The 14258-nt window shown below is 33.3% G+C and overlaps 1 protein-coding gene across 30 annotated transcripts in view; it reads left to right on the top strand.

Moving 5' to 3' along the window:
• The window catches only part of map4k5 (mitogen-activated protein kinase kinase kinase kinase 5), a 56211-nt gene that overhangs the window by 39820 nt on the left and 2133 nt on the right, over positions 1 to 14258 (top strand). For 12 of the 30 annotated variants that reach the window (XM_087277572.1, XM_087277568.1, XM_087277565.1 and 9 more), the window contains 12 exons: positions 116 to 157; positions 286 to 370; positions 4019 to 4098; positions 4186 to 4246; positions 4676 to 4793; positions 5679 to 5737; positions 5816 to 5919; positions 6006 to 6183; positions 8210 to 8278; positions 8374 to 8466; positions 9023 to 9093; positions 13980 to 14035. In XM_087277572.1, coding sequence (XP_087133698.1) covers positions 116 to 157; positions 286 to 370; positions 4019 to 4098; positions 4186 to 4246; positions 4676 to 4793; positions 5679 to 5737; positions 5816 to 5919; positions 6006 to 6183; positions 8210 to 8278; positions 8374 to 8466; positions 9023 to 9093; positions 13980 to 14035 — 1016 coding nt within the window. 30 annotated transcript variants of the gene reach the window in all.

Here is a 14258-nt window from a genome sequence, read left to right as displayed (position 1 = left end):
TGTCTGTCTGTCTGTGTGTGTGTGTGTGTGTGAGGGGAGGAGTGCGTCATGCTGAGAGGAGTATGACACATACAGAATGTGGCTCCTCCACTCATTTTTCCTTTCCTTTTTCTAGAAACCTGCTATTAATGGCCTGCCGCCCACTCCTAAAGTCTTGGTGAGTAACATCGTCATCACTTACATCACTTACTACATGATAATATCTCATTTATGATCATTTGCACAGATTTTGTTCTGTTTTGTGCTCTCATAAGCTGACATATATACCTGTGTTTGCATCTGCAGATGGGAGCTTGTTTCTCAAAGGTTTTTGATGGTTGTCCTCTAAAAATTAACTGTGCCACATCATGGATTCACCCAGAAACCAAAGGTAATGTATTGATAGTTAATGAATTTAGAAATTAAACACTTATAGTTCCCTTTCCATTACCCTCTCTCTCTATTTCTCTCTCTCCAAATTAACTTTAAATAAATCTTTTAAAAAAATGTAACTAAAAATATAACTTTGATTAAAAATTTAAATATATTAAGGTTATTAATAAAGATGTTAAATGTAAAAAGTTCTTACATTTTTAGATATAATAATATAATATAATCATTCCCACTAGTCTAATGCAGTGTATAGAATTCTGAGTGAGAGAGAAAAATAAAAAATAAAAGAATTTGAAGACTAAAATGTTTTTTTTTTTATGTTTATAAAATAATTGGGATTCTACGGAGGCCCTAAAAAAGACTTTTGCATGCACGTGCAATACATATGTCGTGTACACACATTATGTATGTCGTGCGCACACTATACATACACTATTAGCCAAAAGATTGGGGTCATTAGGATTTTTAAATGTTTTAAAATAAACTTCTCCTGCTTACCAAGGCTGCATTTATTTAATCAAAAATACAGTGCAAATAGTAAAATATTATATAAGTTGTATAATTTGTCACTTTAAAGACTAATAATTGATTGAAAAATCACTGACTGTCACTTCACCATATAATGCATCTTTGATAAATTAAAAATATATTTTAATATTTTTAAATATGTGACTTGGATCTGTTTTTGTCTTGACAGTGTAAACAACCCAAACCGCATGGAATCTGATCTTTTTAAATCAGATTTGTGCCACTTCCATGTGTAGTTATAAATCTGACACAGATCTGATGTTTTGCAATGCGACCGCAGTGTGAACAGTTATGTCGAATTCATACGACTTTTACATAATCTTTGAGCAACATGCGTCATCATTCTGTGCTGCAGACATCATCTACTCCTTAGCAGCACAGTAGAATGGCACACAGGGAAATGAGTTTACCACAGAAAGTTGAAGGCCTTTGAAGGCCAAACTGGTGTTTGTTAATCAATCTGGTTAACAATTTGGGCGCGGGTTGATTGCGAAGCAGCAGAGTGGGGTGTTGCTGATAGGGGATCTATACGCAAAGAAGGGGGCACTTTCATTTTAAAGGGCACCTAAGTTACTTTTTTTTCCAGATTTAATACTAATCTTTTCTGTCTTCAGAATGTGTCTGTAAAGTTTCAGCTCAAAACACCCATCAGATATTTTATTATACCTATCATAAGTTTCTATTTTATAGTTCTGAGCAGCAGGTTGCGATTTTTGTGAACTGTGACTTTAAGGCTAGTCCTTCACACCCACCGTTTCCATGTGCCTGTCAGTGTGCCTTAATCTCCTCCCTCGGCTGCTTATGTTAATGTGAAAAATTAACCTGATTCAATGTCCACAATCCGGGATTTAAGCGTCTTCTTTTAGAATTGTACTCACACGCGGCTGTGGTGATAAAGTAAATCTGAAGTAATTTGCTGTACTTCATTAAACACGTCCACTGTTTTAAAACATTCAAACTTAAAACATCAAAACTCATTCTCGATCACATGTGATGATGATTGATGATCCTAGTAAACTGAAGAGACCTTTTATTCCCGGTTGCTTTACGCACGTCCTGTCTTGTTGATATGATTATACGCGTTACTACGGAGACATGTTAATACGCAGCTGTCAATCAATTCGGTGGGCAGGGGGGACCGCACTACTATGTCAAGTTGCGGTCGGGCTCAAAACCGCTCCAATTGGTCCACCATTTTTATTTTGTTAAATGGAAAAAAAGGACTGTGTGTGTTTATATCACCCCAATATGACAGTCTGTACACTATATCTACACATATGTCTGTCCAGACAGCTTGAAAAGTAGATTTTTCACCATAGGTGCCCTTTGAGGATGAACTTTCTCTCAGAGAGAAAAAAGCACCCAAACCCCCTTTCTGTACGCAACTGTTGTTTATAACAAAATAAAATGAAATAACTCTGCAAACAGAGTTAAACCAACTCTGCCTTCACAGTTCATTAACCCTTGATGAGTTCACTACACTGGTGGTCAGAAAGACGTGCACTGCGGTTGTCATATGTCATAATGATCAGTGTTTTTTATCGCAATTGACTTATTTTAGGATTCAAACGCCGAAATACACAGTAGTAGTTGCAGAAAAACCCTTTACAGTTCATGAAATGAACCTCGGTTGTCTGTGAAAAGGGCAATAATCATATTAAGCATAATCTGACAGCATGCTTTATTCAGTTCATCCTGTGCATATTTAGACAATTTGTGGTGTCTTTAACTGTACTTTTGCGCATGCGGGTCAGTTTAGAACCATGATCTGTACACACTGCAAATCTGATATTGGTCACATTTATACAGGGTTCATACGATCATAGAAAACCTGGAAAAGTCATGGAATTTTGACATGGCATTTTCCAGGCCGTGAAAAGTTTTGGAAAAGCAGAAAAACCCACAAAGTTTTTGAAAAGTCATGAAGATTAGTTCAACAAATATCTGTTTACTTGACTGCACGATATTGGAAAGATCTGACATTAAAATATGTTGTATTTCTGTGATGTATATTGCGATGGGAATACAATTTCGCCAGATGATTTAACAGGTTCATTTGGATTGATTGGGGGGATTTTGTAGAGGAGTGAATCTCGAATAATAAATAACAAATAAATTACAAACATAGATCAATCAAATATAGTAAAGATAAAAGTGAATTATGGTTTTCAGGTAGTCACTATTCAGGTACAGATGTTGAATAATCAACACTGCATTGTCTTCATTGTATATTATTTAATCTTTATCAAAGTTACAAAAAATGTCTTGTGGCCAGATGGTTTAAAATTTGAAATATTGAAATGTTCACACAGTCACAGGCCTTAAAGGGACAGTTTACTCAAAGATTAAAATGTGCTCACTATTTACTTACACTTTACTTGTTTCAATACTATAGGAGTTATTAAATTATATTCTTTTTGTGTTCGTTAAAAAAAAGAAAACTCATAAATGCTTGTAAGGAAGGGTGTAATGAAAATGGTAAGAAGATTTTGGATGAACTATCTCTTTAAAAATGCATGCAGATGACAAACTTTTAATCCATTATGATTAAACTATAGTCTCAACATTGCATATCCTGCGATGTGACTATTGCGGATGCACACATTGCGATATCGATGCTAAAACAATATATTATGCAGCCCTAACTTAATTATAGGTTAGTTGTCTTGACTTATTTTCAGTCCTTGGCCAAAAACTTGCTCTAACATTGTTAGTGCTGTGTAAGCATTATCAAAAAAGGTTTTACATAGGTATAAAAACAAATTGAAAGAAATTAGATTGTTGCTTGTTCTATGATATGCTGTAATACATTTGAACATCATTGTTTTTCTTATTATTTATCATGTATGTGTAGACATTACATGAAACATTACGTTATGAATATGTACTTGAAAGTTCTAGAAAAGTCTTGTAATTTTAGTAGTAATAATGTGTATGAACCCTGTCTATAACAACAGTGTTAACAGCTATGCAAAAAAAAAAAAATCAGATCTGAGAAAAAAATCAGATTTGAGCACTTGCAGTGAGAACATTGCCTTATACTGACCACAGATTTATGAATGGTGTAAAATTAAATGTCAAAGCATCATTTCAAATTTAACTTTTTTTTTTTTTTTAGACCAGTATCTGATATTTGGCACAGAAGATGGCATCTACACTCTCAACCTGAACGAGCTGCATGAAGCCACCATGGAGCAGGTATGATTTGTTTTCACGTTTACCCTCCACCCCAAATAGATCAATGCACCAAAAGCACTCTTAACCTACTACGTTGATCTTTTTCAGCTGTTTCCTCGACGGTGCACATGGCTGTACATAATCAATAATAATCTGATGTCATTATCAGGTGAGTGAGAATAACGGGAGAGGCTCTTCTTTCTGTCTTTGTTCATGAGATTCTCTACGGTTGCTTCATGGTCCTCTTCTGTCTTTCTCTCTGTCTCTCTGTGTTCACGGTTGATTTTACTGCTTTGCTGGCTCTGCTAATGCCTAAATCACCATAATCAGAAGGTAAAAAGGCAACCCTCTGTCCTGTACGGCACACATGCACACAGCTAACATCACATCACCTTTCTGGCAACATTCTTACTCTGATTCTAATTTGGGTTCAACTTGCGTAACTACACAGCTGAGCTTGTCTTTGTGCAGGGTGTAATGACTGTTGTTTCCCATTTTCTTCAGCACAAACGTTGTTCAGCGCAAAAGTTGTGTAATGTGTAGGATGTCCTGTGTGTGGTCATTTGCCGTGCGTGTAATGTGTGTTATCTCTCGTTTAAAGGGAAGACGTTTCAGTTGTATTCGCATAATCTGATTGGACTGTTTGAACAGCTCAGGAAACCTGGACTGGCCACTCAGTTTCACACCCACAGATTCCCTGACAAGATACTGCCCAGGTACACACACTCACAACACACTTTTTACAACTCATTTATTTAGATTTTAGTAGTATTATAAAAGTAATAAATGCTATAAATGTTGTAAGATTTCCTCAAGAAACAACTATTTAGAAGAAAATGTTTAATACTGCACTTACAAATGAGGGTCAAAACATGCTTAATTTTGATTGGATTTAAAAAATATTTTTGTTTTATTTTAGTATGATTTGCTTATCCACCAATGACGGCTGGGTTTAGGGGTGTGGGTGCCATGCCTCCTTTTTTATATCTTATATTTTCCTATGACTAATCTTGTACGAATTAGCCACTAAACTGACAAAATGTGAAATAGTTATGTTTCCTCGTGAGAACATCACAGTGTGGTATGGCAGAGCATAGACGTGGTCTTTCTCTCTGAGAAGGCTGTCAAACTGATGCTTCTGGATTGGATGAAATTAACAGTTTGTAAATGCGCCGTCCAGTGGACACAATTGGAACTGCAGTTACTTTTATTGAAAAATTGCAGCTTATTTTTATACTTTGCAGAATCATCTCGTAGGCCAGATTAAACTCATTTGTGGGCCTGATCCGGCCTGTGGGCTGTATGTTTGACACCACTGTTCTAAAGCAATCTGTCTTACAGTTCTATTTCAGTAATGCCAATTAACTTTTGTTGTTATGTATTTACACATGTACACACTAATTTTTAAAGTATTAATTATCAATGTACTATGTGTAGCATTATGGTTTGATTTAGAGTTAGTTGCATACATTTCTGCATAATTAACCATTATTACAGCAATATGTACACAGTTAAATTCTTAGAAGGACACTGTAAAACAGAGCGTTACATAGATTTGTGATTCTTTTTCATTAATATAAACACTGGTGTCTGATCCACAGGAGATTTGCTCTTACCACCAAGATCCCCGACACCAAGGGATGCCACAAGTGTTGCATTGGTAAAGCTTTAAACACACTCTCTAGCACACACACACTCTCACACTCTTGAGTTTGACATTCTGCTCTCTTTCTGTCAGTGCGGAATCCATATACAGGTCATAAGTATCTCTGTGGAGCGTTGCAGTCTGGGATTGTTTTGCTGCAGTGGTACGAACCCATGCAGAGATTCATGCTTATAAAGGTTGGACAAACATCAACATAAACGATTCAAATACAAATGATGGCATATTGCGTTATAAAGTGTTTCAATCTTCCTTTCCTTCACAGCACTTTGATTTCCCATTGCCCAGTCCGCTGCGTGTGTTTGAGATGCTGGTGGTCCCAGAGCAGGAGTATCCTCTTGTGTGTGTGGCGGTCAGTCAGGGCTCAGAGCCTGGGCAGGTCGTTCGCTTTCAGACCATCAACCTCAATTCCTGCTCCTCCTGGTTCACTGAAGTTGGATCAGGTACAACATGCACAAGCATAGGGGAGATGCCATTTTCCTCTCCACATGCACCAGACACTTTTTTATAAATGCATAATATTTTTGGAAAGCATTGCAACAATGCAAGTGAAGGCTGTGTGGATTATGTGCGCGCACAGACATGACAGTAGTCACCTTGCGCAAGCAAAAATATTGGCCCTCAGCAATATTTTCATCCAATCAGCTTTTTATGTTCTCAATCACTCTCATTGGTTGGTGATGGTTGTTTCGCGCACATTGAGCAGCGAAAATAAATAGTGGCCAACCTAAATAATACTTGTATTTTCAAAATGGCAAGGAGGCAGTCAAGCATACTTTAATTTTTTTAAAACCACGAGTAAATCTGATAATGAGCCTGATTAAACGAGATCTCGAGAAGGTTAAACTGCATGAATGGATCAGGATAGCGAGAGACAGACGCAAAGCAATTTCAAGTTAGCCAGAAAACATGACAACATGTAACTTGAAGATTAGACAGTGAATCAATGAATCATTTTTTTCCCACTTTGCACATAATAGTGAATTGAACTGTATAGTGATTGTTTATACATTTTATGTTTGTAGCTACATGTCTTTATTATCCATCACTGACCTATAATGTTAAATGACGCAAAATAGTTAAAGACCGTTCAGAAATGTGAAGCTCTTTTTTTTTTTTTTTGCACCGTTTAATTACATCATGTTCCAGAAAAACTCAAATTGTTTGGTGGACGTCGGTCATGGTAACTTTTATCCCGTTTTTTTTTTTTGAATGAAGCACTTGTTGTCATATCTTCATATTATCTATATATTTATGTTCTCTGGTGATTTGAAGGGCTTATGTTAACCTCATTTGTAAGTCACTTTGGATTAAAGCGTCCTCTAATTTAGTAAATGCAAATGTTAAACACTTTCCTTGCTTCTGAAGCTGCCGATTTTGGATAAATTAACCGGATAGTTCACCCAAAAACAAAGATTACCTCATTATCAAGTTGGTCAAAACTTCTGGGTTTTTTTTCTGCTTCTGGGAAAACACTAAAGATTATATATTTTTAGATTATTAGTAAGAAAATAGCTGATGGTCCCTATTGACTTCCATAATAGGGGAAAATAAATCTATGGAAGTGAATAAGGACCAACAGTGGTTTGGTCCTTTGTGTTTTTATAGACGGGAAACAGGTGGAAGGTGAATAAATAATGACAGAATTTTCATTGTACCATTTATTATTTTTTTAGGGAAACTTACAAAAAAATTGTGTACTTTAATGGATGTTGATGAGATAAATCTTTGTCGGCTTTCAAATGAACTAGTGTGGTTCAACTTAAATATGAACATAACATGGACCGAAAACATGCAAATGAACGAAAAACTGCACTTGATATCACAAGATGCAGCAATCCTAGTCTTATCGTAGCTTATTGTAGTACCAGCGCTTTCCTTTACAGTTTAATACATGCGTCAGAAACATGTCTACTTGTACGAGATCTTTATTTGTGTGTGACGGAGTCATTTCTGGCACTGTTTTGAATTCTTTACACCTTTTATTAGCACTACACAAGTTTTCAGCTGATAAAAATATCATTATAAATAAACACAGCACTCAATATTGTTTTAGATAGTCAGTAAGTTCTTTAACAATATAAACAACATAAAATATTTAATCTTAAAAATAACAGTGATGAATGAATTCTATTATTTCTGTGTTTAATCCAGACCAAACCAACTGTTTGTCTAACAATAATGTGTGACTAAAGACTGACGCTTGTATATAACTACACTGCTGTGCTCTAATAATATACTTTATTAGATATTATTCATTAATACTTTTATCAGAATCATTGCTATTAAGGAGTACATTAAAGTAGGTATTTAAATGCATTGCAAACCCTTGATATTGTTGGAGGTGTCATATGTCTGTAAATTATAACCTATGCATTGTTTGCAAGATTTAGTTTCTTGCCCATTCAGTACTGTCGAATAAGCCTTGTAAACAAATGCTTCAATTTGTGTGTGTTTGTCTGGCTGTAGGTGGTAACCAGGTTGATGCAATCCACGTGACTCAGTTGGAGAGAGACACCGTACTTGTGTGCCTGGACAGTGAGTGACCCAACACTGAGTCTACACAAACATAACAAATACAGATGCTATTGAAGATTGCTAATGTTGTCGTGCCTCTAATCCTGTGTGTTTAGAGAACGTCAAAATCGTGAACTTGCAAGGAAAGCTGAAGTCTAATAAGAAACTGGCATCTGAGCTGAGCTTTGATTTCTGTGTCGACTCTGTAGGTAAGAGATTGACTTCTGATTCATTCAGATGTGATGGTCTTTAAAGGGTCCTGTGAAATTCAAATAAAACATTTTATATGTTAGCTTTAAGGAGATCTATAAGCAAAGGTGCTCCAAAACAGTGACAAAATTTACATTTAGAAAATATAAAACTGATATAAACATCCAAAGCTTGCAGTTTGTCACTTTCGCCTAAATGAATCAAATTATTTAGGTAACCTCATATTTCAGTTTCTCATCAAATCTTGACCAATCAAATGCTCTTTAGTGTCTGACATTCCCAGCCCCCTTTTAGATGCTTCTCATTTGCTGCTCATTTAAAGTGCTTGAACTCAGCCACTCTCACTGGCAGAGCTGTGATAATAACGAAACGCTATTGGCTGTTTTTTAAAAGGGGAGGAGCTACTCTATTTTACACCCTCTTTTCATGTTTTAGTTGAAATTACATCAAACAACTATTAAAACAGCAAGTTTCAAAGCACTTGCCGGAACCTTTTGGTCTGTTATGTAAGTGTGTGTGTGTGTGTAAGCTTATATATCTGTGTATTTGTGTCAGTGTGTCTCCAGGACAGTGTTCTGGCATTCTGGAAACATGGGATGCAGGGGAAGAACTTCAAATCAAATGAGGTAAAGCTTAACAGTCTTTGTCACTTAACAGTCTTTGTCACTTAACTTTGTCACTTAACACGCTTTCAAAGAAGACAGATCAATTTTAGCAGGCTGTAATTAACTGTCAAAACAAATTAAAGAACGTATTATACTCAACTTCACTTATAATATATATATATATATATATATATATATATATATATATATATATATATATATATATATATATATATATATATATATATATATATATATATGATTTTGCTTATTATTTTTTCTTATCTTCTTTAATGTTGTTGCAATCCAAACAAATGTTGCTCTATTGACAATTTTATTCACCAAATAATTCAGAACGAATCCATCATGGTTTCAACAATAAATAACTGTAACAAATAAATATATAAATCTATATATGTATATATATATATATATATATATATATATATATATATATATATATATATATATATATATATATATAGCCGTCTATTATACTGATTTTGCTTACTATTTTTTCTCATCATTATTGATGTTACAATTCAAACAAATGCTGCTCTAGTGAACATTTTTTCATCAAATGTTTTAGAATGAATGCACCATGCTTTCAACAGTAAATGTATATAATAAATCGATATATATCTATCTATCTAATATACTGATTTTGTTTACTATATTTTTCTTCTGATCATCAATGCTGTTACAATTCAAAAAATGCTGTTCTATTGAACAATTTATTTATGAAATAATTCAGAATTAATGCATCATGCTTTCAACGATAATTGTTAAAAAAATAATAAATCTATATATTTTCATCTAAAATACTGATTTACACTTAATATTCTTTCTTATTATCAATGTTGTTACAATCTAAACAAATGCTGCTCTATTGAACATTTTATTCATCATTTAACTCAGAATTAATGCACCATGCTTTTAACAATAAATAAATGTAAACAAATATATATATATATATATATATATATATATATGTCTAATAAACTGATTTTGCTTATTATTTTTTATCCCCATCAATGCTGTTACAATCCAAACAAATGCTGCTCTATTGAACATTTTATTAATCAAATAATTCCGAAATAATGCATCATGGTTTTCAACAATAAAAAATATTTTAAAAATAAAGAAATATTTACATCTCTATATATATATATATGTATATATATATATATATATATATATATATATATATATATATATATATATATATATATATATATATATATATATGTATGTATATATATATATATATATATATATATATATATATATATATATATATATATATATATATATATATATATATATATATATATATATATATATATATTCGTTCTTTAATAAATAGAGATGTAGATAATTTTTTATCTACATTTTCATCTACATTCTACATCTACATCTACATTCTACATCTACATCTACATTCTACATCTACATCTTTTTATCTACATTTTTATCTACAATTTTTTATAACTTTAATTATATAGAGATGTATATATATATTATATCTGTCTAATATACTGATATTGCTCACTATTTTGCTCTTCATCAATGCTATTACAATCCAAACAAATGCTGCTCTTGTCAACATTTAATTCATCAAATAATTCAGAATTAATGCACCATGGTATCGACAATAAATAAATATAAAACATTGATGATAATAGTATGCAAATCAGCATATTAGATGGATTTCTTAAGGATAATGGGACACTGATTACTGGAGTCATTGCTATTAGTAAATTTCTGCATTGCCATCACTGGAATAAATTACAATTTCAAATATATTAAAATTAAAATCAGCAATTTTAAATTGTGGTAATATTTTATATTGTGATGTGTTACCGTAATGTTTATTTAAATAACCCTAGCCTTGGTAAACCTAAGAATTCTTTCAGAAATCAAAAAAAAAACAAAACAAGCTTTGCCCACATTTTGTAACAATAATCAGGGTTCCCACACTTCTTGAAAATAGCTAGAAAATTGGTATATACCTGGAAAGTACTTGAAAACAAACAAACAAATTTTAAATTAATATTGTTTAAGGTTTGATTTCAAAAATTGTGCTTAATTGTCAAAAACAGAATGAAAAAAACTGAGAATTTCTTAAAAAAAAATTTTTTTTAATCTTGTACAATAAAACTGAATAATAATGCACATTTGATCAATATTTCAGATACAACATTGGAATATTACCTGTATTAAATTCACCGCATTTTATTAAAGTTCTTTGAACATGGCTTTTTAAAACTGTCCACATTTCTCTGACATTTTTATGTAAATTGTAAGTGTAAGTGAAATGTTCAGTACAGTAAGGACTTTCACGGTGCTACATATGCTGGGGTATGAATTATAAAATTTCTTGATTTAAAGTTAACGATGCTTTAAAAAGTCTTTGAATCTGGGAACCCTGATTAATGTTAATCTTTTGAACAATAAACAAATAAATATTTAGCAGATGGTTTTGCCTCATACTACTTTGTACTCATACATTCAACCCTTCAAATGATATTAATGTTGCATATTGTGTGTGTATATTGTAACATAAGTATTGAAAGGTTTAGTTTCTTGAGTCTTGGCTGTGCAAGTGTGTAACAATGAAAGGCCAGAGGTCTTCTGGAGGTGAAGCACTGTCTTTATGACATCTGATCGTGTGTGTGTGGCACAGATGACAGGGTGTGATGGATGATGTAAAATTCATGTACAATCAGAAAGCTCCAGCTGGCCAGAGAGTAACGGATTAAATTATTCAGCTGTTTTTCTCCTCTCTGACTCCAAAGAAAAGCCCTCGGCACCTACACCCCTCAAAAGTGTGTGTGTGTGTGTGTGTGTCTATTAAACTTTACCTGCCAGGTGGTGCACCTGCATTGGCCTTCGTTGTAGTTTGTGAACATGACACGGGTGTGTGATATTTTCAGCCATTGTTTAAAGGGGATTAATTAGATGTCAGAGTAGGTCAATGGGGTCTTTGATCATTATTAAGTCTATCTTGTATTTTGTTTTTATTTAGAAAGAAACCGGGATTTTATTTGGGACTTGTCTCTAATGACTTATCTCTAATGACTGTTTAAATAAATAAATAGGGATGCCCCCGTCAGGCTTTTTGGCCCTCGAGTCTGTGTCATTTGATTTTGAGTATCTACTGATACTGAAACTTGATCTGATACTTCTATAATATATAAAAAAGAATAAAGAAGAGCGAAGAAACAGATCCAGGATGTTCCTTTTTTTTTTTTTTTTTGATGAATTTACTTTATTTTAACATTTAACAACTCTGTTAACAAACAAAGCACTACTGTGAGGTAGCCTGAACAAACTACCTTGTTTATAAATAACATCAATTCTTCACTTTTGGACTTGAGTGTAACAGTAAACCAAAAAAAAAAATCTAATATAAAAACAAATAGCATCTCATCTTAAAACACCCGACATGCAATCCAAAGTTTACATATCTCACAGTTTGCAATGGCAAAGTTGTGATCATCAACTTTATAATACCTCCAGGCCGCAGACATAGATTGTTTCTCAACATGCGTCCTTGTGTTCTTGTGTAATGTCATCATCCACCGCCAAAGTTCAATTCTAAAACTCAAGAACAGAGAAACTTTCCGGATGCCTTCTTGGTATCACGGATGTGTCCATGCAGACTTGAGCATCGAACTCGCTCGAGATTTCCCAGAAATCATTGTGGCTGATTCTGAAATAAAGCAGATGGAAAGCGCAGCATTTTATACCTGTTTATTATTAAAGTTCAGAGATAAAACTTATTTATCTCAATAGTTTCCCTAAATAAGATGGTGAAAGTAAACATTACCATGAAAATCTTAATGAAGGCATAAACACATTAAGGGGGTTTATTTGCTGAAATATTAAAATCGTGCAAAGTATATTTGTAAGTTTTTTTCTGAATATTATATATATTTTGAAAAGGGTAAAACAATAAATCGTCGTATATATGCTGTTATGTTTAAATAATTATCTGGTAAAAAAATATGTAAAGGTCATGTGATCATCAGGAAGAATGTAGCTGCTTATAGGATGTGTTTTGCGTTCTTGTGGTCTCCGAGTTCTTTCCTCTGAGGTGACCTGACAAGAACAGTCTTCAGAAGAACGCAAGTCTGTTCTCTGCGTTCTTGGAATTAAGAAACAGCCACTCGCACTTTCCGCTTCAAGCTGCTTCTGTGTTCTACTTTGCTGGCATTTAACCAATAGCGTCTCTGCAACAAAGTGATGTCATGCTGCACGTGTTGCTGTTTCTGTGTGAAGTCAAGAAAGAGGTCTAACTCAGTGCCACCGCATAACTATAGATGTGTTATAAAATAATATATATATATATATATATATATATATATATATATATATATATATATATATATATATATATATATATATATATATATATATATATCGGACCTGAATTCCAATTACGTGATCAGATCTGGACATCCCAATAAATAAGTAACAATTTATCAAAGAAAAATTTATTTTTGCATGTAGTTTTCAAACTTGGGGAACAGTCAGTTTTATCATGTAATTTTTTTTTGCATCTAAAAGTTTTACCCTAATTTTATGTGTTTTTTATTGAGAATCTTCTTTACATTGTCCATCAGAACATTTTATATAAAGAAATATATATTTTACAATACTTAACATGATAAACAAATAGAAAAAATAATAATAAATAAAAAAGGCAACATTGGGGGTTTACATTGTTCCAGACTCAGTGCAGTGTTAACGTTGCAATAATCAAATCATTTCTTCTAATGTTTTTAGAAACAAGTTTTAAAATGTGTGTGTGTGTTTAACAAATGTTAAAGTATGATCTCTGCTAGGACTATATCTGCTGGTGTACAGTTGTATATTAAAGAATATTTTCTGCTCTTCCGCAGGTCACACAGGAGATTTCAGACCCGAGCCGAGTGTTCAGACTCCTGGGATCTGACAGGTTATATCTTGAACATATTATTTATTTCTGTCTCTCTCTGCTGCTTTACATCATCTCTATTTTCCTCTACTGTTATATCATGGAAATATCATTCTCCACCTTCACATCTTTTCTGAAACTCTGCATGCAGCCTCTTTAACTCCACACATGCGGTGGACAGAAATAGAGACATGAGTAGGAAAAAAGCCAACCGGGAGAACGGGGTGTCCCGACTGGGTTTGTT

Source organism: Danio rerio, chromosome 13, assembly GCF_052040795.2.
Source record: "Danio rerio strain M-AB ecotype USA chromosome 13, GRCz13ab, whole genome shotgun sequence".
NCBI lineage: Eukaryota > Metazoa > Chordata > Actinopteri > Cypriniformes > Danionidae > Danio > Danio rerio.
The sequence above is the reverse complement of the archived record's forward strand: the minus strand, read 5'-3'. Positions and strand labels throughout refer to the sequence as shown.